This window comes from Peromyscus eremicus, chromosome 9 (genome assembly GCF_949786415.1).
Source record: "Peromyscus eremicus chromosome 9, PerEre_H2_v1, whole genome shotgun sequence".
NCBI lineage: Eukaryota > Metazoa > Chordata > Mammalia > Rodentia > Cricetidae > Peromyscus > Peromyscus eremicus.
The window spans coordinates 112,225,499-112,248,164 of NC_081425.1; the positions used below are offsets into that span (position 1 = coordinate 112,225,499).

General features: G+C 47.1%; 2 protein-coding genes and 1 long non-coding RNA gene across 5 annotated transcripts in view; 1 reads left to right on the plus strand and 2 right to left on the minus strand.

Annotated features, from left to right (window-relative positions):
* Window positions 1-134: 134 nt before the first annotated feature.
* LOC131919786 (protein ATP6V1FNB) lies at window positions 135-4,025 on the minus strand. The gene is made up of 2 exons (XM_059274278.1): window positions 3,423-4,025; window positions 135-815 (listed from the first exon to the last, which is right to left on the minus strand). Exons 1-2 carry the CDS (start codon window positions 3,910-3,912, stop codon window positions 697-699), a joined length of 609 nt encoding a protein of 202 aa, XP_059130261.1. The 5' UTR covers window positions 3,913-4,025; the 3' UTR covers window positions 135-696.
* Window positions 4,026-4,046: 21 nt separating this feature from the next.
* On the plus strand, window positions 4,047-21,310 carry LOC131919787 (uncharacterized). Its single transcript, XR_009381425.1, has 3 exons — window positions 4,047-4,150; window positions 6,265-6,310; window positions 18,591-21,310. It is a non-coding gene; the product is annotated as an uncharacterized LOC131919787 (long non-coding RNA).
* Window positions 11,092-22,666, minus strand: part of Flnb (filamin B) — a 151,842-nt gene continuing 140,267 nt past the window's right edge. For all 3 annotated transcript variants that reach the window (XM_059274276.1, XM_059274275.1, XM_059274274.1), the window contains 4 exons: window positions 19,177-19,353; window positions 15,090-15,308; window positions 12,691-12,894; window positions 11,092-11,317 (listed from right to left, as the gene is read on the minus strand). In XM_059274276.1, coding sequence (XP_059130259.1) covers window positions 11,130-11,317; window positions 12,691-12,894; window positions 15,090-15,308; window positions 19,177-19,353 — 788 coding nt within the window. In that variant the 3' untranslated portion in view covers window positions 11,092-11,129. The remainder of the gene's footprint in view (window positions 11,318-12,690; window positions 12,895-15,089; window positions 15,309-19,176; window positions 19,354-22,666) is intronic.

Genomic DNA, 22,666 nt, shown 5'->3' on the forward strand with positions numbered 1-22,666 from the left:
AGGTTTGAGTCATTGACAGAGCTACCAGTTGAGGGCAGTGTCTCCCTAGATGAGTACCTAGGATGCTGTCCACTTAATGTTAGAGTAGACTCTGGTAGGACAAACGCATCTTCAACGAGTGGGGGGTGGGGAGAGAAAAAAAAAAGAAATATATCTTTATTTGTTTAAATAGTTGGAACTTAGGGACCGATTGTTGCAGTGTGTGAGGCAAGGCATCTCTGACTGATGCAGGAGTGAGGGAAGCAGCCAGAGGAAATGACAAGTCCTTCCCTGAGCTGTAGGATACACTGGGACAGAGCAACTCTGCTATAGATCCCATCAGTCAAATGTAGAGAAATAAACAATAGGAGATCATTGCTCTCTTTAGCACCTTGTGGGCTAAGCAAATTCCTCCCCGTCCAGGCCTGCTGATGCAGCCTTGCATCTCATTGTCTTCCCCAGGAGAAGGAACAGCATTGCTAGTGATGCAGGGTGGGGCAGCTGTGTAAGGAGTGGAGTTCTCTGTGTGTAGACAGGAGCCCCAACATAGGCCAACAGTACACCCCAGAGGTATAAGCCTGTGATCACTTCTTCACGTCACTCTCAGCCAAGGAAGCAGGGCTCAGCAGAACACGGAGTGAGGTAGGGCTGGCCCACCTGGCTAGTCCAGATGGATCATAGGGAAAAGGAGCCACTGAGGCCCTTTCCAAGCCAAGTTCACATGAGGTCGTCTGATCGCCGTGGAATATGGAAAATGCCATTTTTGATGTAAAATGAATCTGTGATGGGATGAGTTTTGGCATGAGCTGGAGTCCTGTAGTTCTTCATGGCATCTCCTGGAACACAGCAGAGGCCTGGATGAAAAGGGGTCATCACCTGCTAGCACTTCCCCACCTAAAGGGTTGGGGGTCAGCAGTGATGTGCTGTTATACGGGGGCAACTCTTCTGTTACTCAGGAATAGCCTCTCAGTGTCCCTGGCCCCTTCCTGAGGATGCTCAGAACTCAAGGCTAGTGTGTGCACCATGTGGAACCTCAAGACCTTGCACTGGACCCGATCAGGATCTCTTTTGGCCAGCACTTAAATCATTCCAACTGTTAATTCCAACTCTGAGCTCACTTACCATGTTTCATATTCCTGCCACTGTTAGGACTGTCCCACTATCCCACTGTATGGTAAGATCTCTAGGGGCTGCCCAAGCCAAACTATCTCCTCAGATGACCCCACTGCAAATCCTGCCTGTTGAACCAGTAATAAAAATCATAATTTAATAATAATAACACTAATAAATACAGTGCTTGTTACCACTTTATTGAGCACTTTACTACGTGTGAGGTATCAGTCAGTTGTTCATATATAAATGACTGACCCAGCTGGGCCCCAGACAATGTCCCTAACTCTCTTCCCTGTGCCTTCTTTGCACCCTCTGGGATGAACTGCCCCTCTCTATTTATAATTAGGGTAGGGGACAGTATCAGTTAGCAGAAGGTCTGTCATCTGTTCTCCAAGTGACACCTGAATTGAGTTTGGGTTCAGGCTGTGAGGCCAAAGGCTTATGAAATGTTCTAGAGATTCTGGGAGCAATTTTGGACTTAAGCAGATGATGTATGCTTCTGGCTACAATCCAGCATCACCCTAGTGGCGAGTGAACATTCAGAATCAGGCTACCAGCATGGTTACTGACACTCTCAAGTCTGGGTTGCTGGGTAAAGCACAGGCTGCCCCATCACATTTGAATTGCAGATTGTCATGAATAATCTTCAGAGTATGTGCATACCATATTTACTGTACACTCATACAAAAAGTTGTTACCTAGAATTCAAATGAGCCTTTGTATCCTGTGTGTATATTTGCAAAATCTACCAATACAGTGCCTTCACAGGTAGTGAGCATGGGCCTGTGAGGCAGAGGGGAGGAGGTGCTGGCCACTTAACTGAGATGCTCTCCATGAGTACAGGCCATCAGGTTCTTTTCAGAAGAGCACAGTGCAAAATGACTACCCAGGACAAGACTGTAGTGGGCCTTCCTGATTTCTGTCTGCCAGGGTAGCCCCCAGTCCTGATCCCCATATACTGAGTTAACTCTTACTCTCACAATTTTGACAGTCAGTGTGGTTCACAGACAGGCAGCATCAGCAGCATCTGGGAGCTTGTTATATGTGCAGAAACAGGCCAAGGTTTAACATGGAGCATTTGCCTAGTATGTGTCCAAAGACCTGTATCCCATCCCCAACCTTTGACAACTGACTCCTATGCCCAGTAAGAACCCCGACTAAAAAAACAAAACAAAAACAACAAAAACCCCCAAACTCTCACAACATGGCTGCTTCCTGCACCTGCAGTATGTATCTATGCCGTGTCTGCCTTCCATGCAGACAGAGACAATGTCTGTTTTGCTCTCTAGTTCATCCCTAGTGACAAAAAAGTGCCTGGCATGTTTCAGTTGCTCCATAAAATCCGTTGAATGAACAAAGAAACCAGACTTCCAGCTCGTGCTGAATCTGCCCTCTGAGCCTGATTGTTCCCATGCTCCTTTTAGGGGAGAGCTGAGATTCTGCTCTCCCCTATACAGGCTGTCCCGAGAGAAGGATTCCACAGGGCTTATATCTCACACGGCTTTTGTTAACAGAATATCTGTCCCAGGTATTTTCCCACACTACTTCCCAAAAATGCTGTGATGAAGGAAAACAGGTACATGCTTATTCCAGTTTCAGACATAGAAACCAAGGCCCTGAGAAGTGATGTTTTCATGAGATCATGGCATCCAGAAACAGAAGAACCAGAATTTGAGATGTCCCCATCCCCATTTGAAATAAAGTCCTTGCTTTCTTGTTCATATTAATTTAGGTTTTGATTTTTTTTTTGGACAGGGTCTTATGTAGCCCTGGCTCACATCAGTGTCCTCATGGAGCTGAAGTTCACCTTGAACTCCTGATCCTCCTGCCTCTGCCTCGTGAGTGCTTGGATTACAAGCGTGCACCACCACGATTGGCATGTTTATATTCATTCATTCCATAGTCACTTCAGTGTCAGTTCCAAGAAGGCAGCTAGAGGCTGTGAAAAAAACTACTCAGGAAATCTTGGAACACAAAAGGCCTTCCAGGCCAAAGGGGCACACAGACTACTGACTTAGCAGTTCTCATGCTTCTGTGGACTCACCAAGCTGCAGAAGCACCAAGTGGGTTCAGTGAATCTGCCTAGAAGACTCTGGGAAGGCTCCCTAGGGTAGGTAGCATGTAGTCAGGCCTGGTAAAGGAAGGGGAGGTGGGGTGTGTTCCAGGGAACAGGCCAGGCACCATGTGCAGGTAAGAAGTCTCCTGGTCTACTTGTAGGGTGGTGAGCTAGTTTGGTTTTTGTATCAGGAGGGAGGTGGTGAAGAGTGAGGCTGGGGAGGGTCAGTCCTGCCTGCCAAAAGCCTGGAATGGCAAGAGTGTAATGGTCTTACCCACATGCCAGCCATACTCCCAGGAAGACACGATTGGATACTTGTACTTCTCCTCTGGCATCAGTCGATTCCGCTCCTTGAGGTACAGGGTCCGGCCCTGGCCATCATGGGAGATGCCTTGGAAGAGCAGATTCAGAGTGGCTGGGCTGGGGTGCCTCATTTCTAAGTCCTCTGGCCTACCTTGGGCTCCCCTGGCCTGCCTCACTATGTCTCCCTGGACACCTCCAGCCTTGAACAGCTGGTCCTGGACTCCCTTGGTCTCTAGCCATCCAGCCTGTGCCTCTTTTCTGACAGGGGAGCCAGTGGCAGGCACTGGGCCTGCTTTTAACACTGACCCACAAGGGGCCTGCCGGGACTGCTTCCTGGTCTTGGACCCCTCTTTCAGGTACTTGTGGCCATAGCGGATATTCCAGGTGGTCCGAGCAACCACCTCCTTCTTTATTCGCTCTTCCCAGAAGGCCTGGTTTCGGGAGTTGAACAGTTCTTCCATGCTAGGGAGCCCAGAGGTGGGAAGGAAGATTCTCTTTCCTGAAGCTCAGATCTGTGTTTGGATGGCTGGTGTCTGTCTCCAAGGAAACGTGTAGCCAATGACAGCCAAGTTGCCAGGGCTGCTGGAGAAGAGGGGGAGGGATGGGGAGGGGACTAGGGTCACCTACTGGCAGGCCAGGCCAGGCCAGGTCAAGTTGGAAAAGGAAGCAGAACCATGGGCCAGTAAGATGGCTCTGTGGGTAAGTGTTCTGTCATGCAAGCCCAAAGGCCTGGGTTCCATCCTGGAACTCAGGGTGGAAGGAGAGAACTGACTCTCAAAAGCTGTCCTCTGATCTCCACAGGTATGTCTGCACTCAGCACTCACACACATCATAGCACAACACACACACACACACACACACACACACACACACACACAATTTAATTTTTATTCATAAAAAAGAAAGCAGAGCCTGGCCATGACCCTCCCAGGATGACAAGTGTGTGGGTGTGGAGGATCCCACTCTTTTCAGGGGGTCAAATGCCAAGTATTTCCAGGGGGACACACAGGAACCATGCCTCTCTTCCACACAATGGATCCTGAAGTAACTTGCTATATACCAGGCACCCAGATGGACCAATAGAAGGTCTAGTCTCCACCCTCTGGAAGCCTGGCCATGTGGCAATTCTGTGGCCTCACTCCTCAGAGGTTCAGTCCTGCCACCTGCTAGCTAGCTTTCTGTACACAGGATGATGGTGTGAGTATGCTTTAGTAATAGGAGAACAGTGTTTCACAGTGTGTAAAGCACTTGAGGCAGAGTGGTTTATGGGGCAATCTCCATTAATGTCAGCTGGAATTTAGTATGTACCTGCCTGGAACTAGGTACTATGCCATGTTCTGAGGCCTTAAGCTATCTCTTTGTGCATGACCTCTTTTCCAGGTGCAGAAATGAAGTATAGGGAAATGCTTATGCCTGTTAGGACCGGATCATTGCTGTTATATGGAGGTTCACACCTGTTTTACACAGGCCCCAGGCTGGACCTTTTACTGCGTTAGCACACTCCTTATAGGTATTCGAAATTCTTTCATATGTGGAAAATGGGGGAGGGCAGTGACATTAAATGCTTGTGCTGGGATAGTACCCAGTATCTGTCAGACTTTTAGTGCTGTGGCCAAAATACTTAAGAAGAACTTAAAAAAAAAAAAGGAAAATCTTAAAAGACAAGAAACAATTTGTTGTGGCTCAGTTTGGTCTGGTCCAGTCACTAGCCCATGTGCTTGGGTAGAAAGAACAGTGTGGTAGCTGTAACAGGTAGATGAGGACTCATCACCTCATGGTGGCCAACAAGAAGGGGCCAGGGTAAGATCCAGTTCCTGACAACACAACCCAGAAACAGCCTTCTTCCAGCCAGGCTCTACCTCTTCTCTCTAGCTCTCAGTAATGTCATCGTATGAACCCACCATGGGCTTATCCATTCCTTAGGTCAGAGCCCGCATCAACCACCCCACAAAAGCCCTTTGGGTAACAACCTAGTCCCCAGTACTTGAGCCTTTATGGGGGGATCTCAGATTCAAACCATAACAACTCTAAAACCTCTGTACAAGTTATGGACACAAAATTCTCCTGGTGAATGTACTATCAGAGAGGGGATGGGACATAGATAGGCAGGGGAAGCCTCAGCACCAACATAGGCTAGCCAGTGGAACTCTTGCAGCCTCTGCCTTTCTCCTGGAAAGGGCCAGAGAGGAAAGGGCTATGCTCTAGGGCCACCTGTCTTTCCACTGCTGTATGTGCACTCATTTATTCATTCAACAAACATTCATTTGCTCTAGATCCCATGTTAGGTGCCAATGAAGATACAAAATGTAGGTAGATGAGGAGGGTTGGAGCTTTTATGTTCCCACATTTCAGCCTAGGAGGTAGAGTTACAACAAGGTGCAGGGGTGGTAGGGAGTTAGGGGAGGCTTCTTGGCGGAGTGCTCTTAGACTCAGTTCACAACTAGGAACATGTTAGCCAGGCAGAGTTGGGGAGACTGAACAGACAGGGACGCTCATCTGAAAAGCGAGCATGCTCACAGTTGTAAAACAGCCACAAGCTGTCCCTGGGAGAAGATGAAGGCTAGAGGGAGTCTGGGGACTTAGGAGATTAAATGTAAACGAAGCACAAAAGCCTGGGCCTTCTGTACCTTCTTTTAAGTGCTTTGGGTAGTCCCCAAGTAACTTCTTGGCCTTTGGGTCAGGTTGCAAACCCTGATTGTTCTACTATGTGCCTGAAATTGCATCTGAACAGAAGTCCCATGCCCACAGAATAAGAGCTTCCTGGCTCTACCTGGCAGAGCACTGATCTCCATCTCCATTTTCCCATTTTACAGATGTGGGACTGAGGTTCAGAGGCCATTCCCTGAGGTGTCTTGGCTGGTAAGCTGCAGGGCTGGGATTGTTAAACTTGAACCCTTTGCCGAGTTCTTCACTGGTTTCCACTGATGATGCCCAGATCTAGTCCCCAGCAGGCTCTGGCTCCACGGGCCCATGGCTTCTCCTAAGCTCTGGCTCCACAGGCCCATGGCTTCTCCTAAGCCCCACATGAGGCATGTGTTATATAAGGGCGAGTGGTTTGGGGGAAGTCAAGGCAGAGTAGGATGTAAACCTCCTAGTCTGTGCTTAGAACCATCACATTACTGTCTTCTCCCACAGACCAGCTTTCCCCCAATGGGACACCCATTCCTCTCCACTTTAGGGAGCCAAGTCACCTCAACATCCTTCCAGGTATCCTGGAAGCCCTGGCTTACCTAGGTCGGTTGCAGGGTAAATGGGCTGAGCAGAGAAGTGTCTGTTTTAGCTTAGAATGTAAGGTCCTCACTCTCTCCCTGTTTTACAGATGAGAGCACAGAGGCCTGAGATGACTGAGGTGGCAATCCACAGGGCTGGGACTGAAATCCAGACCTGAAATTGTTGCATCTGACACACTGCTTGCAGATCCTCACACATTGGGTCATTCTACTGCTATCCAGTAGTGGGGCGCAGAGGCCGGAGCCTCTGTCAAACTGTTCTGAGAACACCCTGCCCAAGTTTAGTTGGACCCAAAGAATGTGCCCCACCTCAATGGTGACTGGGCAAGGCAAGGCATCCTGGTGCTGTGGAAGGGCGGGTGGTCAGACAGGGGAAACATGGGCAATAAAGGACCAGTAGATTCTTTGTCCTGGGGAGATAAACAAGTCCAAAGCTCAAAGCACCCTGGGATACGTGCCACAAGTCAGGCTTGTAAATTCCAGGCTCCTGGCTGCCTTTGAGAATGCTGAGGAAGAGAAAAAGGGTGTGAGGGGTGGGTCCCCTAAATTCCATGCACATGAGCTGGTCCCCATGGGCTTGGGGGCCCAGACAAAGCAGAGAAGGATCTTTTGTTTGCAAGGATCCCTCCCACCATGCATTTGGCCAAAACTTTAGGGAAAGGCCAAAGAGAAAAACTGAATCCAGCTTGCTTAGGGCCTTCTCTGCCTCCACTTTTGACATTTGTAAAAAAGAAACATTAAATTTTACTAGGTGATGCCCACCTTGTTTTTTTGAGCTAGGTCTTTCATGTGGTTTGGAACTTGTCAAGTTAGGTTGGGCTGGCTGGCCAGGGAGCCCAGCATGGGGGACTTCTGGTGGATGCTATCATGCACAAGTTCTTCATGTGGGTGCTGGTGCTGGAACCCACGTGTTCTGCACTGAGCTGTATTATATTCCCAGCCCTCTCATTCTCCCACTTAAATACAGACTTCAGGGGTTGACCTGGGGGCACGGCTCAGTGGTAGAGAACTTGTATTAGATCTGCTCACCAATTAAAACAAAAAAAAAAAAAAAAAAAAAACTACAACAAAACCCAGAAAAATCCACCTTCCCAGTGATGGCTTTGCAAACTGTAAGAAACAAGCAAACTAAAGGGTACAAGGCTAAAAATACCATGTTTTTGAGTCTGTTGATTTTTAAGGCTGAACAATTTTCAAAGGAAATCAAATCCCCATGTACTGAGTTGTATAACAAGTGCGTCAAAATGTGGCTCTCAAGGCCCCTTTGAAGTCTAAAACCAAGTGGCCTAGGGCTAATATGTGTAAGTGTGCTGTTAATGGACATTTGCTTCTCAGAGCCATCTTGGTAAGCACTTCCCTGGGCTGCAGGGGACAATTTGGAAGCAGGGTGGGCACTGGCTGCAATTCCATTGGCCACTGGAGTGACATAAGCTTCAGCTGGGAACAGGCAAACAGCAAGTCAGGAAGCACCTGGCACCAGGCCCACCCAGTTTCAAAGTTTTCAGGATATTGACACAAACAATAGCCTGTTTCTATAGTAACCAAACTCACATGCAGATAAGAGCTGCCCTCTGGTTCTAGGCAGGGAGGGCAACAGGTCTCCACTCTGTAGGACCTGATGTCACAGGCAGCAACGGCAGGGTAAAACTATTACCACTCACCAGGTGTCTACAACTGGCCAGCTCACACATACCCGTGGATGAGGCACATTATTGCCAGCAGGGGTTGTCCACACAAAATAACAAGCAAAGAAGTGTTCCCACAGATCCCCATGGGAATTCATGGGAGCCTTACCCCCAGCCAAAGGAGGCATGCTCAGATGGCCAGTTGAGGAGGCAGTGTTTAGATTCTGGGACATCTTACACCAAAGTCAATGCTGTTATTGTACAAATTCTGCCTCCCCCAGCAAACCTAGACAGGCTAGAGGGGAACAAATGAATGGTGGCATCCCTGTGCTTCTCTGGCAAAGCCAGTATCGCACTAGACAGTATCTGCATGGACTCCTCAGGGCCTACAGCTTTACAGAGGCTAGGAGTCTAGGGCAGGCTTTCAAGGCACAAAGAAAGGGTGCATCTGCCTCACCTCCTCTAAGCTCAGAGGAAAACAAATCATTCCAATATGTAGCCAGGTATGGCAGGAAAAACAACAACAACACAGAAAGAGTAGGGGATGTAGCTTAGTTGGTAGAGTGCTTATCTAGCACACACGAAGTCCAGGGTTTGCTCCTGGCATAGCATACATATAAAAAAGTTCAAGGTCCTTGTTGGCTACATAGGGAGTTTCACAAGACCATGCCACATACACATACATACCACCACTAAAAATTATCTAGATTCCCTGCCTGAATCCCCGATCCCTTCATTCCCAGACTGGAGGCTTTGCGGCCTACTAGGGCCTTGCCATCACCATGGGTACTGTCAAGGGCTTTTGTAGGGCTCCTGCAATCCTTTCTCTTTGAGCTGCTTCCCTGCAGTGACTTGTGGGTAGAGCTCCCATTCTGGGGTCAAAAGTTATAGGCCCAAGTTGTCTCCATATGAGCTCTGGGTCTGTAAATGCAGGGTGTAAATTGAACCCATGTTAGTTTTGTCATCTGTAAAATGTCAACTGACCACTGTAGTGATTAGTAGATGGAAGGTTAAGCACATCTTGAGTCATCAGCAATAATTTTTTCTGGCAGGGACAGAGATGAGGGAGGGGCAGATGGTGGCACTGTGTCTAAGGCAGTGGAGACAAGTGACAGGTTGTGGGAGCCCACAGAGGTTTGCTAGTGAGATCTGAGTTTTCTTTACCCAGCAGGACTGTGTACGAGGATGACTGGACCAAGGGCCTAGGTACTAGGTGTTTGAAAGGGTCTACACTTGGCTGTATCTAGCAAGGGGGAGGTCTTTTGCCTCACCTCTTGGCATTGTTATAAAAAGCCCTTTTGAATGAATCGCTGGGCCTTTGGGTATTGATCTAGGACCTCCTGAAACTATCCTGTGTTTCTTTCTTCTCGTCATCTAGGCCTATCTTTCTATCTGATATTTTCTTATCCCTCTCTCCTCAAGAGTACCCTGGAAAAAGTGGGGGAAGGTCCCCCATAACAGGTTGAGAACATTCCCGAGATTTCAGATTCCTGATATTAAGCAAGAGGCTTTCTTAAAATCGATACTTTCTACCTGGGTTTTGTATCTAAGATGCCAAAGAAGTCATGCTGGTATCATGGCCCACATGCCCTCATGAGTCCTCTTGCCTCTGAGGCTGGCCATGTCCTGCCACCTGGCTTCTTAGGAAAAGACAGCTCTTTGCTTGCAAGAAAACCTCATGCCCACTGACAAGTCACACTGATGCACTTACAAGGAGATGGAAGGGGCCGATCAGAGGCTCAAACTACTGATAGTGAAGATTCCAAGAATGACAGGGAGCTACATATGGAGCAAACATTTTATTTAATAAGTTATAAGATACACTTTCCAGTTGGCATTTGATTCCAGTTTGGTCTCCCTGTCTATTATGCCTGTAGTCTTTCACATCTGGCTTCAACTGCCCCAGTTCCTGATAGGTGGCTGTTACCACTCACACCTCTCCAGCTGCCATGCCTTGGTGCAAGATACTCACTTCACCCCTGCCACATCCATGACAACATCCACAACACCTCGTTTTTGTTGTTAACATTCGCTTCAGCCATTTTACAGCCTGGTGATGCTTACCAAAGCCTTTAGAGAGACCTCAGGTGGGACCACATGTACTAACATGTCTTGGCCATTAAGGCCTCTCATGGTTCAGTGGCACCCAGCCCTTCCAGCTTTAGCAGAGGGGGTCCTGCAGTAGCTTGTCAGTGGTCTCTGCCATTTAGCAGAAGCCATGGACTCTTGGGGCAGCTGTCAGTGGCCCTGCATTTGGTTATGGCTACCTGTCATCAAGACTGTTTATAAAGCATTAGGCAGGTGTAGAATTCCAAAAATGGGGTATAGAGTGCTCTGCATGCCTCTTGCACCTGAGTTGGCAATGGGATGAAGTCAAAGTGATCAGGGCCCATGACAGAGCGCAGAGATGGAATGTGATCTGGGTTAGATGTTCTTATTTGTCATCTAGTCTTGAGGGAAGTGGGTTGCAAGGGTCTTTGGCAGGGCCCCCTTCCTCAATGACATTCTTGTTTGGTAAATGCTTGAGTAGACCAGGAGCTTAGGGGAGCCAGTCAGTCTTGCCCTGTTCTTAGTCTGCAGTGACCTTTGAACTCAAGAGCCTTGATTTGGACAGAGTACTCTGCACTTTCTTGGCCCCAGTTTGCTTTCTTACGATGTCCTCAAGAGTCAAGTCTAGGGCACTAAAGGCACTTGGAATGAATGGGGTGGTTTTGGGATGGGGTTTTGGGCCCAGCAGCAGGCTGATGACATTGTAAAAAATGAATTGCAAACTAGCAACAAAAGCAACTGGAAGGACTTCTCCAGGATTGGATGCAAGTTGTTTTAAGGCACAGTGACCTGAAAGGGGCTACCAGGGATGTGTTCTTCCCCCCACTTCACAGCCAGGACGTAATCTCCCCTCTCCTTGACGACGTATGTGACATTGTACTGTTGGTTGCCCACATGCTTCATGGAGACCTCTTCACAGGGGGTGGTGGGCCCATGGACCCCGATCAACAGCATGTTGGACCCTGGGGGAGGAGAAGGTTGTTACTGACCAATGAGTCAGGCCAATCAGAGAGAGGGAGGGAGGGATGTGACTAACAAAGGTAGAGAGACTAGGGATTACTGGCTGAGCTTGGATGATGATACCATAGTCCTTTGACAGGTGGCAAAGCATGGCCATTACCAGTAGAGACAGCCTGATTTGGGTTCAAATACCAGCTCTGATGACAACCCCCACCTGCTTTGGTGACCTGAGACATGAGACATCTCTCTACCTAAGCTACAAACCATGAAGGCCACTAATTGCCTCTTTTTATTGGGGGTTGGGGTTCGAGATAGGATTTTTCTCTCTTGCCCTGCCTGTCTTGGAACTTGCTCTGTAGACCAGGGTGGCCTCAAACTCAGATCTGCCTGTGTGCCACCATACCCAGCTTCAATAGCTGCCTCTTAAAGCTTCTGTATGTCACAGAAGTGACTGAGTCAAACCCTTAGCACACAGGGCTACAGAACTACCAGCTGTTGGGTTCTTCTGAACAAACCTTAAGGACAGTACTATGATTCTCACTTGGGAAAAGAAACTGGCTTCTAGGGGATTCAGTTAACCCACCCAAGGCAACTGGCTACAAAGCTTTGTGAATGAATGAAGCTGCAGCTGGATTTCCAGTCCAGGTGTGTTGAGTGCTAGAGCCAGGCAATTGACTACCAAAACCTAAGGAAATATTCAATTTTAAAGATTTACTTATTCACGCTGGGCGGTGGTGGCGCACGCCTTTAATCCCAGAACTCAGGAGGCAGAGCCAGGCAGATCTCTGTGAGTTTGAGGCCAGCCTGGACTACAGAGTGAGTTCCAGGAAAGGCATCAAAACTACACAGAGAAACCCTGTCTCGAAAAACCAAAAAAAAAAAAAAAAAAAAATTCTATGTGCATTGGTGTTCTCCCTGCCTGTGTGTCTGTGTGCAGGTGTCAGATCCCCTGGAACTGGAGTTACAGAGACTTGTAAGCTGTCATGTGGGTACTGGGAATTGAACCTGGATCTTCTGGAAGAGCAGCCAGAGCTCTTAACCACTGAGCCATCTCTCCAGCCCAAATCAATTTTAAGCTATGGTTAAAGCAACTGTTATCAGAGAAAGGGGTTAGGTAATCAATTCAGTTTTCTCATCTGAAATGGGGACACTACCATCTTCCATTTATCTTAGTACAAGAATCAAGAGGCACAAGAAAGGGAAATCAGTTAAGAATATTAAGTATAGAACAACAGAGGAAGAAACATGGTTATTTGTAAGTGCGGGAGAGAGGTGGACATTACAGAAGCTCCTACTGGGGGACACTGAAATAGATGAGGATGTCTAGTCTACACTACCCCATGCTAACCCTTCCCAGCAGACCCGTGCTACCTACCAGCTTTGCTGCAGTCCACCAGGAAAGAACTCTTCTGGCCCACAAAAGCCTTTGAGAGCCCTGCCCCCTTGGAGGTCACCTTGCTGGCGTCTGAGGATGACTTGGGGACGGCGCTATAGCAGGTTTCCGTTGAGGACCTGGTCACTGACTCCACCAAGATGGATGAGGTCTCGTTGGTTGAGCCTGGGCTGACAAGACGCTGGCCTAGAACATGGGAAAGAGGGAGGTATGAATGGCTAGACCAATGGGTGTTAGTGTGGGGTGTGGTCCTGTAAGCCAGGAGACAAGTGTATCCCTTGCAAAAGCCCTAGAAAAGCTCCAATATATATATTTATGGTACAAGGGTTCAAATCCAGATCATTATGCATGCCAGATGAGCAATCTACCACCATCCATATCCCCAGTCCTTTTTGGGTTTTGTTACCTTTTTCTTTTCCTTTTTGACAGGCTCTCAATTAGCTAATGCTGTTCTTGAATGCCTGATCTTCCAATGGGCTGGGATTCCAGGAGTACACTACTATGTCTGGCTCCCAGCCCTTGTATTATTACTTTTTAAAAGACAGGGTCTTACTATGTAGCACAGGCTGACCTCAAACTTACAATCTGCCTGCCTCAGCTTTCTGTGGTAGATCTCAGGTATATATCACCAAGCTATATCCTCTAAATCCTTGGGGTCTCACCCAGACAACCAGGTTAAGAAAAGGCTGACAGGACCAAGTAATTCCTCCATAGGATAAAGACCCAGTAGAATCCACATATTCTTGTTTCTGTGAAATACTTTATATAATGCCGTATAAATGGCTGGGAGAACAGAAGTTGATTCTAAGCACAGAGAGGATGGCCTTCCTATCTGAGTTTTGTAATCCTTCTATAATGAGGCCACACCACTTGTGTAACAGAGAATCATGTTGCTCAGAAGGACTTAGAGCACAACATGTATAGTAGTTACCCAAAGTTTTATTGTTTGGTATTTATTTCAGTGTTTTGAAGAAGATAGGCTTTATAGAATTCTTTTATTATTACTATTTGTAAGGTGAAGATTAGAAATGAGGCTCCAATTATGCAAGTGTATGCCATTCAAATGTGTAAATATTTCTTCTTTTCTGCCAGAGACAGAAAACCACCTAGCAGCTTTACTTCTTTACTTCCTCACTCAAAGGATATTTTTCCAAGTCTGGAACACACTGGATTCAGACATAATATTTTTTATTTTAAAAAAGATTTATTGATTTAATGTGTATGTGCATGTGACTGTGTGAGCTTAACATGTACCATGAGCAAGTACCTATGGAGGTCAGAGGACAATGTTAGAATTTCTGGACTAGACAGTTGTTGTCAGCTGACATGGGTGCTGGGATCCCAGCCCAGGTCCTAGACAGGAGCAATATATGCTTTTAAATACCGAGTCATTTCTCTAGCCCCACACCATTTCTTTCTTTCTTTCTTCTTTTCTTCCTTTCTCTCTCCTCTCTCTCTCTCTCTCTCTCTCTCTCTCTCTCTCTCTCTCTCTCTCTCTCGTTTTAAAACAAGTTCATTGAAGAGTATTCTTAGGAAGGCTCTCACATTTGATTTGTCATAAAAAAAGGTTACATTTCTTTATGCTGCATACTAAAGAACAGAGTTACTTGTTTCCCTCTGCAGAACCCCTGGGTAATATAGCACAGGGTTGTCATTTCTGCATTGTGAGAACAAATTTAAAAAATTCTCTTCCGTGTGTCTCTTCAAAAAGCAATGAAAATAACAGATGGCATACTATACTCTAACACACACACACACACACACACACACACACACACACACACACACACACTCATACTATACTCTACTGCATCTCTACTCATTCCACAGTATTGGAGCTGGTATTCTTGCTCTCTTTTTACCATGACAAGCTACTATTTTCAATTTATCTGCTTTAATAAGTTCTGTCACCTCTCTAAATTCAACATCATTCAATACAAAAGTTCACACATTATCTATATGTATTTAGAATCTGTATGTATTTAGAGAACACTTGAAATCAACTGTTTCTGACCCTCTGAGACAATGCTGAATTCATAGCTCAGTCAAACTGAAGACGGCCTTGAAGGGCAGGGTCTGCTGAGTCGGAGAACCTCACAGCCCTCGTGAAGACTGTTCCCCAAAGTGAATTTCTCTATGTCCTGGCTTAAGAGGAAGCAATTCCTTTTTCTTCAAGGCTCTTATTGATATCCGGAGGAAAAGTGCTTCTGCCCCAGTGCTCACAGAGCTGGGCAGTGTACCTGCTGCCCATGTACCATTTTTTTACGTTCAGGATGTGGACTCAACATATCTAAAAATCACCTGCAGTTGCTACTACTGGTAATTTGACAAGACCTGCTCTGCAGGGCAGAAGAGTAAAACCAAAAGTGGCTCATCATTACCTGTCACCTTGGCCTTGAATGGACTGCGCACGATGTGGTTGGGCCCACCATATTTGACACCAATCAGGTAGTTTCCAGGGGCCATGGGAGTGTACATGACTTTGTACCCTTCTGGGGTTTCCTGACAATCCATTTTGACCTTGGATGGTCCTTCAATGGTGACAGATAATGTCCCTGGGCCTGCCTGAGTGGTGTTGATGAAGAATTCTGACTGGATACCTGGGAGAGAGGAAGTGTGATATATGGATGGTTTGTAGGGATAAGGGGTATTTCCTGGGAGTGACGCAGTGGTGAGACATACTTGCCCACATTAAGTGCTTGCTGTGGTCGCATGGAAAACAAGCGGCACTACTCTGAGTTCCTGGCACAGAGAAGCACAGGCTATGGAGGTGCAGTTCCCTTGCCCAGGCTAGGTCAAAAGAGTGGCTGACATTTTGCCCACTAGCACCAATTGCCTGGACTATTGTCTCTGGGAATGTGGCTAAGAGTGAGGAATCTGAGTTGTCACTGTGAGGCTCAAGTCCTGCCCCAGGCAACAGAGCCCAGCTTTTGTTTCTAGGGGAAACCCTTTTCTTCTGGGTGGACAAGGCTGAGGAAATCCAGTCTCTCCTCCCTTTCTCCTCATCCTAGACACTGTGCTGAATCCTAGGGCTAGTGCCTAGAGCTGTCAGTCTACTTATTTTTCGATGACTACTAGTAATAAGAGAAGGAACTAAGTATAAACAGCAACTCTACTGACTGAGCACAACACGCTGTCATAGTGTTTCTTTTTCTACACGGTGTTCAGGCCATGTGTGTTCAGGCCAAGGTGCATTACCAGAAAGTGGTGTGCTGCATCCAAGCCATCTGTGCATAACTGTGTGTCTAGGCCCAAGAAGTCACTATATGGTGGTGGGGAGAGGCAGATGGGAGGGTAGATGAGAAGACTGACACACACAGATCAGCTGCCACATACACCCTACTTGCAGCCTTGAGACACCTGACCATTCAGACATTCTGTCTTGCAACAAAAGAGAAGGCAAAGAGAACATCAACTATTGACCCAGCTTGGGTCCCGTTTTATCCCCAGTGCTTGTAGCCTCCTTCCAGTCCAGAGGGGCACTAGATGGTCAAGTGGGAGCAGCTGGGGTGTCAGAGACCAGCTCCTGTGCACTAGAAGCCCTTTAGGGGGTGCTCTAGTGCAACATTCTCTAGCAGCATTTACCCTCTGCCAGAGCCCCAGACGCCAACCCAGCTGGGAAATATTTTGGTTTAACTGCAGTTCCTGGGCCAGAGAAAGAATTATTGTTCTGGTTATCAATAAGACAAAGGAAATGTTGTGGTGTGACCCTCAAACATAAGCCAGCTGTTTCTGGAAGCTCCTGAGGTTGCTGTCCCTAAGTCTCCCTACTATCCCACCTTGACTCTGCCTTGGAGTCAATAAGTACATCTGAGAAGCCCCTCCCCCCATCTCCAGCAGCTGCTGTGGAGGCTGGAGGTTATGTGGAGAAGCAGGCTATGAGCCACAAAGGGGCAGTGTGTCCAGGAAGTGGCTACAAGATGGTGAGAACAATGTATTGAAGATGAAGTTGAAAAGACTTGGCTGTCCTGGATAGAAGCTCTGCCCTTTCAATCACTCAAGAGCCTGAATATGCAGTGTTGAAGTGGAGAAGGGGGAAATTAGGAATTAAAAATCAAGAACTAAACTGGGTGGTGGTGGTGCATGCCTTTAATTCCAGTACTTGGGAGGCAGAGTCAGGTAGGCCAGCCTGGTCTACAGAGCAAGTTCCAGGACAGACTCCAAAGCTATACAGAGAAAACCTGTCTCAAAAAAACAAAAAGAAAAAGTCAAGAACTACCTGGTGTTCACTTCCTCTAACAGTTGGAACAAGCCTATGAGGTAGGCAAGTGACCCACCCGCCACCACTTTGCTCATCCACAACTGGGGCTTATCAGAAGTATGACTTAGATGTGATATCTAACCATTTTCTTGCTAAGGACTGGCCCAAGAGAAGACAGGAGGAGAGAGAAAAACTCCCATGCAGACATACAATATGTGACATGATATTTGTGCATGGTGATGGTCCTTCTCATTCCCATGCTGACTCTCATGGCTGCTGCAAAGAGCCCCAAACTCTGTGGTCCAGCTCCAGGCCTCTGTCTGAAGCCTGGCCACAAACAGGACTTCTTGCTTTCCCCCAGTCTGGACATGGGGTCCTTTAATGGCCACACAGATCCTTTGTTTATATTTGTTTTTGTTTTTTTTGAGACAGGGTTTCTTTGTGTAGCCTAGGCTGTCCTGGAGCTTGCTCTGTAGACCAGTCTGGCCTTGAACTCACAGATATCAACCTGTCTCTGCCTCCTGAGTGCTGGGATTAAAAGCGTGAGCCACCACTGCCTGGCCTTGCAGAACCTTTTTTGAAAGTTCTCTTCATGCTGCGTCATCTCTGGATGGATATTTGGGGAAAGCCTGGGGGCAGGCATGCCAGGAAAACAAACAAGATGCCCTCTTTGTGCACAGAGCAATATTTACGAAGGGTGGAAGTGGGTGACCTCTGGGCCTTTTCTCTGGCTGGGAGCGTCTCTGTAAGACCAGCTCCTTGGCAGCCACACTGCCAGAGCACAGCCTGATATCTGAGCTCCAAAAGGGTGAGAAATACCAAGAGGAAGTAGTGGAAAGTGGTGACAGCAGCAGCCAGCAGGGGATTGGATGGCTCCTGGCTGGAATGGCAGGCTCTGAGGCTGCTGTGGGCAAGGCCAAGGCCTGCTGTCTGCTCTACATCCAGGAGGGGCCCAGACTTCAAGACCACAGACCTGGGGCTGACCCCCTGGGTTCTATGACCTCCTAGCTGAGTGGCTCCGGAGAGTGTGGGATCACTTTGTCTCACTCTCCAATCTGCAAGTAGATCTTATCCAAGGGCAAGGTACCTGCTCAGAGTGAAGGAGGGAGTCAGGCTGGGAGTGCCAAGGGCATCTGGCAGGACTGACGCCACTGAGGGGGTGTTTTTATGGAGGACACTGCTTTGGCCAGATCTCTCGGCAGCATGCCAATCTACTGGCCACTCCTAACTTGGGCAGGGCTCCTCTACCACTTAGGAGGCACTCACTCCAGGGCTGGGTTTGCTGTCACTCTAGCAAACCATCCTTAGTGCATGGGGATACAATCTGTTCTGTCCCAACGCACAGCATGGCAGGGGCAGGAAGACCAAGGGGGCATTGAGAAACCAGGATCTTCCCAAGAAGCTCCAAGTAACAGCAAATAGAAGTGGTATCCTGTTGAGTCCACACTGTGGACTTCCTCTACAGATGCTTACTTATTATCCCTAGTGCTGATATGATAGACAGAGCTGAGGCCTATCTCAAGCTGACCACATAAGTGGCTTTTGGTTCAAGTTATTTCAATCAGCAAGTAGAAAAGATCATACAGAAAGATCTTTCTGATGCTCAGTGAAAAGGTGAGTTACCCTTTCAGTGAGGTAACTTCCACAAAATCAAAGTTGAATTGGGAATTTGTCTGTTAAGGAATCAACTATGTTGTCGAACTGGCCACTCAGCACCATGTCAGCCCAGGGACAGGCAGCAAGTGGGAAAGCCTCCGTGACTTGGTGACTGGCTAGTAATGTTCACACCTATAGAAGGAGGCAGAACAGATCTACAAAATGAGGACTCCTGCACCCTGTCAGCCTTTTCACCTCATCTGCAGTGAACAGAGGATACAAGGAGACAGGCCATGAGAGAGCTCAGGCTGCTTCAGTGTATTTCTGAGAGGCTGGGAGCAGGCTGCCTGTAAGCCCAGGAGCTGCACCACAAATTCTGTGCAAAAAAAACCCCTCAAGATTAATGACACTGGGCTGTCACCATCTTGCCCCTAAGGCTGAGGAACTTGTTGAAGAAAGACATCTGGGCTACAATAAACAGTAATGAGGTGTGACAATACAGGCCTTGCTCTGGATTTATCCTTGTTTAAATAATGGGTTTCCAAAGTCCACCCAAGTGCACACCTGCATTTTCGCAAGGAGAGAGCACAGAAGGCCGCCAGGGGCTAAAGATGTCTACCCCAGCTTTGCTCTAGAGCTTCTTGAGTAACAAGGAAAGCAGTGTTTTTTACCTGTGGTGCCCCCTTCGAGCCCAGCACCATAGGCTGACACTAGAGCAGGATTCCCTGCTTGGCCAGGCTCTCCAACACGCACTTTGAAAGGGCTCCCAACCACGTGGCTCCCATTGAACTTAACATCGATTGTGTGGATGCCGTTCTCATGCGGGATGAAGCGAACAGCATACTTATCTAGAAGGAGAAGAGACACAAGGTAAATGTGGGTGGTAAGCAGCCTGGAGTTAAGTGAGGACACAGAATTGCAAGTCAACCTGAGCTGGCTAGTGTTGAATCATTTAAAGACTCTGTTCTGCTGGGTGCCTGGAAGCTAACACACAGATTTCAAGACCAGTTAGACTTACTTGTGTCTCCCTAATCAGTCCTTTGGGAAATGTTTTGAATCTCCAATTCAGAACATTCATCAGAACACTGAGGCCCCTGCTTCACAATCTGCTCTTTATGAAAAGCTCACTTCTCACCATGTTTCCCTATTTGGCTCCTTGAAGGGAAAAATACAGTTCCAACTGGCATTAAGGCTCTGTAATTAAGCTTGAGAAAAGCAACTGTCAGCAACAGAAACAGTCAGGCTGTTCTGTTTTGGGTCACCACATGTGTCAAGGTCCTCTGTCAACAGACGAGTGCCTAGACTGGCCTTGCACGCCATAGCATGTGGCTTCTTTGAAACAGTTAGTCTCTGCTTCCATGAACTCCTTAAGAACTCGTGGCCATCAATGCTCTACCCAGACTCACTTTTGTTTCTCTGGTACTCTCCACAAAGGAATGTTCTAGACAGACCTACCTACCCATATCTTTCAGTACTGCACTTCCCCAAGCATTTCCCAACTGAGTGCCCACCCTCCTTCCTTAAAGCCAAAATGTTTCAGGGGAAGTGAACCCCACCCCAATGTCCAGATGTGGTCTTTAACAGGATGGGGAAAATTCTTTCCCCAAGGTAAATCAATTCATTTCTTTAGTCATAGGAAGTGACTCAGGAATGGGCATGTGTCCAGTACATTGAGACAGGAGGAGAGGCCTGCTAGAGACTTATAGATTTCTTGCCTCTTGAGACTTCTGAAAACGAATCCTGAGAAGATGTCTCTTGACTGATATGGTATAAAAATGAAACAGCAGGTGCTGCTGTAACCATCTTGCCACAAAAAAGTCAAGAAGCCTTGAAATGAAGGAAGAGTAAGTGCACATTGGGCCTGATGTTTCATAATGGGATGCAGTGGGGAGCCTGAGGCAGGAAGGTAACGGGTATAAAGTTACTCTGGGATATATGAATTCCAGGCCAGCCGGGGTTACACAGAGAGGCTCTGATTTCAAAAAAATAAAACAAAGCAAAGCAAACAAAGCACAACAACAAAAAAATCTTTGGGAACCTTGAGAATGCCCACTAGTGACTGTTAAAATTTACCAGACTCTGAACTCAGCAGTTATATGAATCATTGGGCCTTATTATTACATGTGTTGGGTATTCTATAATTGTAATGAATAACACCCCAACTATGGCATGCCAGTAATGATCTTAGATACCACTGGGACTACAGAGGCTGCCTGGGCCAAGGACAAATTTCAATTGCTGCTGAGCTCAATGCCATGGACATCTAATTGATAAGTATTGGATCCCCGGTTACTGAGTATTTCTCAGGTGCGGGGTTTGGAGAGGGCAGCTGAGGGTGGGGTTTGGAAAGGGCAGCTCCAGGAGAGATCCCCAACACTAATAAACACCACCACCTGATTATCTGACACTCCAAGTAAGAAAGAGATCCTAATCAACTCCTGTGCCCCTCTAGCCAGGTATCCTCAGTTCTGCTAACTGTATGGGCACCTTCGTACCCACGCACCCAGAACACCACATCTGTGTGTGTGGTCTGGAGGCTAGAGGTTGACACTGGGTATCTTCTTCAGTGACTCTTCATCTCATTTTTTTGAGATAGGTTCTTTTACTGAACCTGGAGCTCACTAATGTGGTTAGACTGGCTGGCTAGCAAAAGCCTCTTATCTCTGCTCCCCACTCCCACCCCATCACAGCTGTGTGCCTGGTGGAATCAAACTCAGGTCCCTATGCTTGTACTTTACTAAGTGAACCATCTCCCTCGTCCTTACATGCTGTCTTTCAAAATTCACTCTCAAACCCTAGGGCCAAGTGGTCACCAAGTGCTAAGGATCTGTACCTTTGGGGCTGCTGTTTCATTCTGCTTTCTCAAGGGCAGCAGCTCAATTTGCCAGCCAGATGTTCTAACACATTCTCTATGATGCGGCCTAATGTTAGCCAAGATATGGTCAAGGTACCCCTTTCCCAACATTTGTTTCAGAAGGAGAGAAACGTTTAGCTGTTAAAGGGCCCTGGCAGGCCTGGCAAACATGGCACTAGCAGGTCTTGCCCTCCCCCTTCCCTCTCCTTGTAAATCATAGATTACATCTCTAAAGCTAGCTATCAAGGTCTACTACCTTATTGGGACACTTTATGTCAGACTCATTCGTGAGGATGAATACCAAAGTCCAGCAATCAAAAGCCTGCTTTTGCTCACCTAATTAACATGCACAATCAAAATACACTACCACATCTTACCCCATTCTAACATAGATCTTCCCTTTTTTACCTTTTCTTAAAAATTATACCTGCAAGGTCATTTGCTGTAGTTTTTCTGCCTAAGTCAGAAAGCAGCCACTTTATCTTTTCTTCCCCACTTAATAAAGGATCTCTCTGTGAAAACGGGCGTGTGGGTATGGTTTGTGCGTGATCCAGGAGGGAGCCCTGTGTGGGGGTGTGGGGTGGGGTCCTTCAACTGTTCACTTATGCTCTAGATTTCCATCTTCATTAGATGCAGGTGAGCACACAGCAAATGCCCAACAGCAGTAGGTGTCATCAAAGACCATGTTGAATGAAGCCCTCCTGACCTTGCGAAAGCAAAAAGTGTCTCGCCTCTACTCACATCCTTACCATCTGCTTCTTGGTTTTCCTATGGTATCACTTAGGGATGTCTCCAATCTGCAGGTTTTTGCCTCATTCTGACTAATTTTGGCTAGAACTAGTTGCTTTAAAAAAAAAAAAAAACAAAAAACCCATTTATTTATTTATTTGTTTGTTTGTTTGTTTATTTATTATGTATACAGTGCTCTGCCTGCATGTATGCCTGCAGGCCAAAAGAGGGCACCAGATCTCATTGTAGATGGTTGTGAGTCACCATGTGGTTATTGGGAATTGAACTCAGGACCTCCAGAAGAGCAGCCAGTGCTCTTAACCTCTGAGCCATCTCTCCAACTACTAGTTGTTTTTTTTAAAACTGCTTTTTGTTTGTTTGTTTTTATTTTTGTTTTGAGATAGAGCCTTACTATGTAGCCCAGGCTGGCCTTGAACTTGAAGTTTTCTTGCTTCAGTTTTTCAAATATTAAGATTAATAGGTACGTACTAACATGAGTAGTGTTTTGAGGCTAGAATTGTATATTAACTAGCTTTACCTTCTTGCCAAATCTCTAACATATAATAAACGTTCATTGA